The 2500-nt window shown below is 33.0% G+C and overlaps 1 protein-coding gene across 1 annotated transcript in view; it reads right to left on the bottom strand.

The window, feature by feature from the left end:
- Positions 1-714: 714 nt before the first annotated feature.
- LOC125026914 overlaps positions 715-2500 on the bottom strand; it is a 2557-nt gene continuing 771 nt past the window's right edge. The window contains exon 4 of the mRNA XM_047615516.1: positions 715-812. Coding sequence (XP_047471472.1) covers positions 715-812 — 98 coding nt within the window. The remainder of the gene's footprint in view (positions 813-2500) is intronic.

The following is a 2500-nucleotide window of genomic DNA, read 5'->3' as shown; positions in this document are numbered from 1 at the left end:
CAGGATGGAATAAATGGAGGGAAGTCACAGGTATCATCTGTGACAAGAAATTTCCAAGGAAATTAAAATGCAAAATTTATAAAACTGTAAATAGACCAATGCTTATTTACGGCGCAGAGTGTTTGACTGTCACCAAAAAAGAGGAAGCTTTACTAAGACGAACTGAGATGAGAATGCTGAGACATATCCTCCAGGTCTCGTTAAAGGATAAAATAAAAAAGGAGGTAATTCGCACTGTTCGTCTTCTACGTTTGTTTGGTGTTTCTCCATGATGGTTGAGGGTGAAGAAAACACCGATGAAAACTAAAGTAGGTTCATTGGAGATCAGCTCTGACAAAATAAATACGGAACTCTTCCTGTTCCTCTGCCCCACACGCCAGGCTCCGTAAGCGACTGTCTACTGCCAGACGTGTGACTACAGAGACAAACTAAAATGTTGTACACTATAACATACAGAGATTCTCACTCTTTCATATAGGTGATATGCTACACATAATATAAACTAAACATAATGTTCTATATTTCACATGGTAGAACATATCACACAAAAGACAGTGTATACTATATTTCACATGGTAGAACATATCACACAAAAGACAGTGTATAATATATAATCACATAATTATCACTAACTACGTACGATAATAATGGCATCACAATACGTATGCACTGGCATCACAACGTGGCACTCACAACTCACTTCATTGTCATAACTCACTTCATTACACAACCCACACGCACCAGGTGTGGTATCACAGATATAGTAGAGATAGTCCAAGAGTCCATGTGTTGAGGAGAGAGCATTAAGAACCCTGCAGGATGACTTGGAACCTTAGTCTGGAAGGTGACAGAGGTAGAGGGAGACCTCGTCAAAGATGGAACGATAACATCAAGAATGACCTCGAGGAAAAAGGATTAGCCGAAGAAGATGTGGTGAACAGGGTTAGGTGGAGGAGTGGGACTAAGGCTGTGAAAAAGTAGAAGAAGAGAAGATATATAATGTACATATATGTATATATGTATATATGTACATATATATATACATACATATATATACATATATATATATATATATATATATATATATATATATATATATATAAATATATATATATATATATACACACATACACACAGTATGTGTGTATGGGGGTGTGTTTGCATATATATACTAATATATACATTTATATATTTATATATATGTATATATATGTATGTATATATACATATGTATATATAAGAATATATATATATACATATATACACGCATACACACACACACACACACACACACACACACACACACAGACACAGACACACACACACACACACACACACACACACACACACACACACACACACACACACACACACACACACACAAATATATATATATATATATGTATATAAATAGATGTGTATATATATACAAATATATACATACGTACATATATTTATATATGTGTATATGTAGGAATACACACACACACACACACACACACACACACATCTATGTATATATCTATCTATTTAATTATCAATCTATCTAACTATCTATCTATCAATCTATCTCTCTCTCTCTCTCTCCCACACACACACACACACACACACACACACACACACACACATACGCACACACACACACATACATATATATATATATATATATATATATATATATGTGTGTGTGTGTGTGTATGTGTGTGCGTGTGTGTATGTGTGTATGTATACATATCTATGTAAATGTATATGAATATATGTGTATATATATATATTTATATTTATGATTATATATATGTGTGTGTATATAATTATTATACACACACACACACACACACACACATATATATATATATATATATATATATATATATATATAAACATATATATCTATCGTATCATCATCTTCATCATCAGTCTTCATCATCATCAGTCAATCCACTGCAGGACTTAGGCCGCTCCCAATCTTTTCCAACCTCGTCTTTCTTTTTGTTTTTGTTTCTAGTTTCGGCCCCCAAATTTCGTTATTTCATCACGCCATCTTGTCTTATTTATACACACACACACACACTAACACATACATATATATATATATAAACATACATATAGATGTTTATATATGTATGTAAATATGTATATATATGCATATATGTTACAGTAAAGTTGTGAAATCAGGGATTTCACGAAATCCCTAAAATTTTCAGTAAATTAATAAAATTACTGTTTCACGCGGGGATTTCATGAATTTACTAAAATATACAGGAAATTTACGAAATCCCTGAATAGGGAGGTGAGGGACTTCATGAAATTACTGTTTCGATCTTTTTCACATGTGTGGGTGATGTGTGGATGGTCAAGTGTTAGAATTATGACCTGTAATAATGTCCTTAATAACATTAATATAACTGCTGTTACAAGGAGCGTCTTTCGGATTAAAACTATTTGACAGTTATTAAACAATCAGCATTTATTAGAACAGTTGTTACTTCCATGGCACCGA

This window comes from Penaeus chinensis, chromosome 7 (genome assembly GCF_019202785.1).
Source record: "Penaeus chinensis breed Huanghai No. 1 chromosome 7, ASM1920278v2, whole genome shotgun sequence".
In the NCBI taxonomy this organism is placed as follows: domain Eukaryota; kingdom Metazoa; phylum Arthropoda; class Malacostraca; order Decapoda; family Penaeidae; genus Penaeus; species Penaeus chinensis.
The sequence above is the reverse complement of the archived record's forward strand: the minus strand, read 5'-3'. Positions and strand labels throughout refer to the sequence as shown.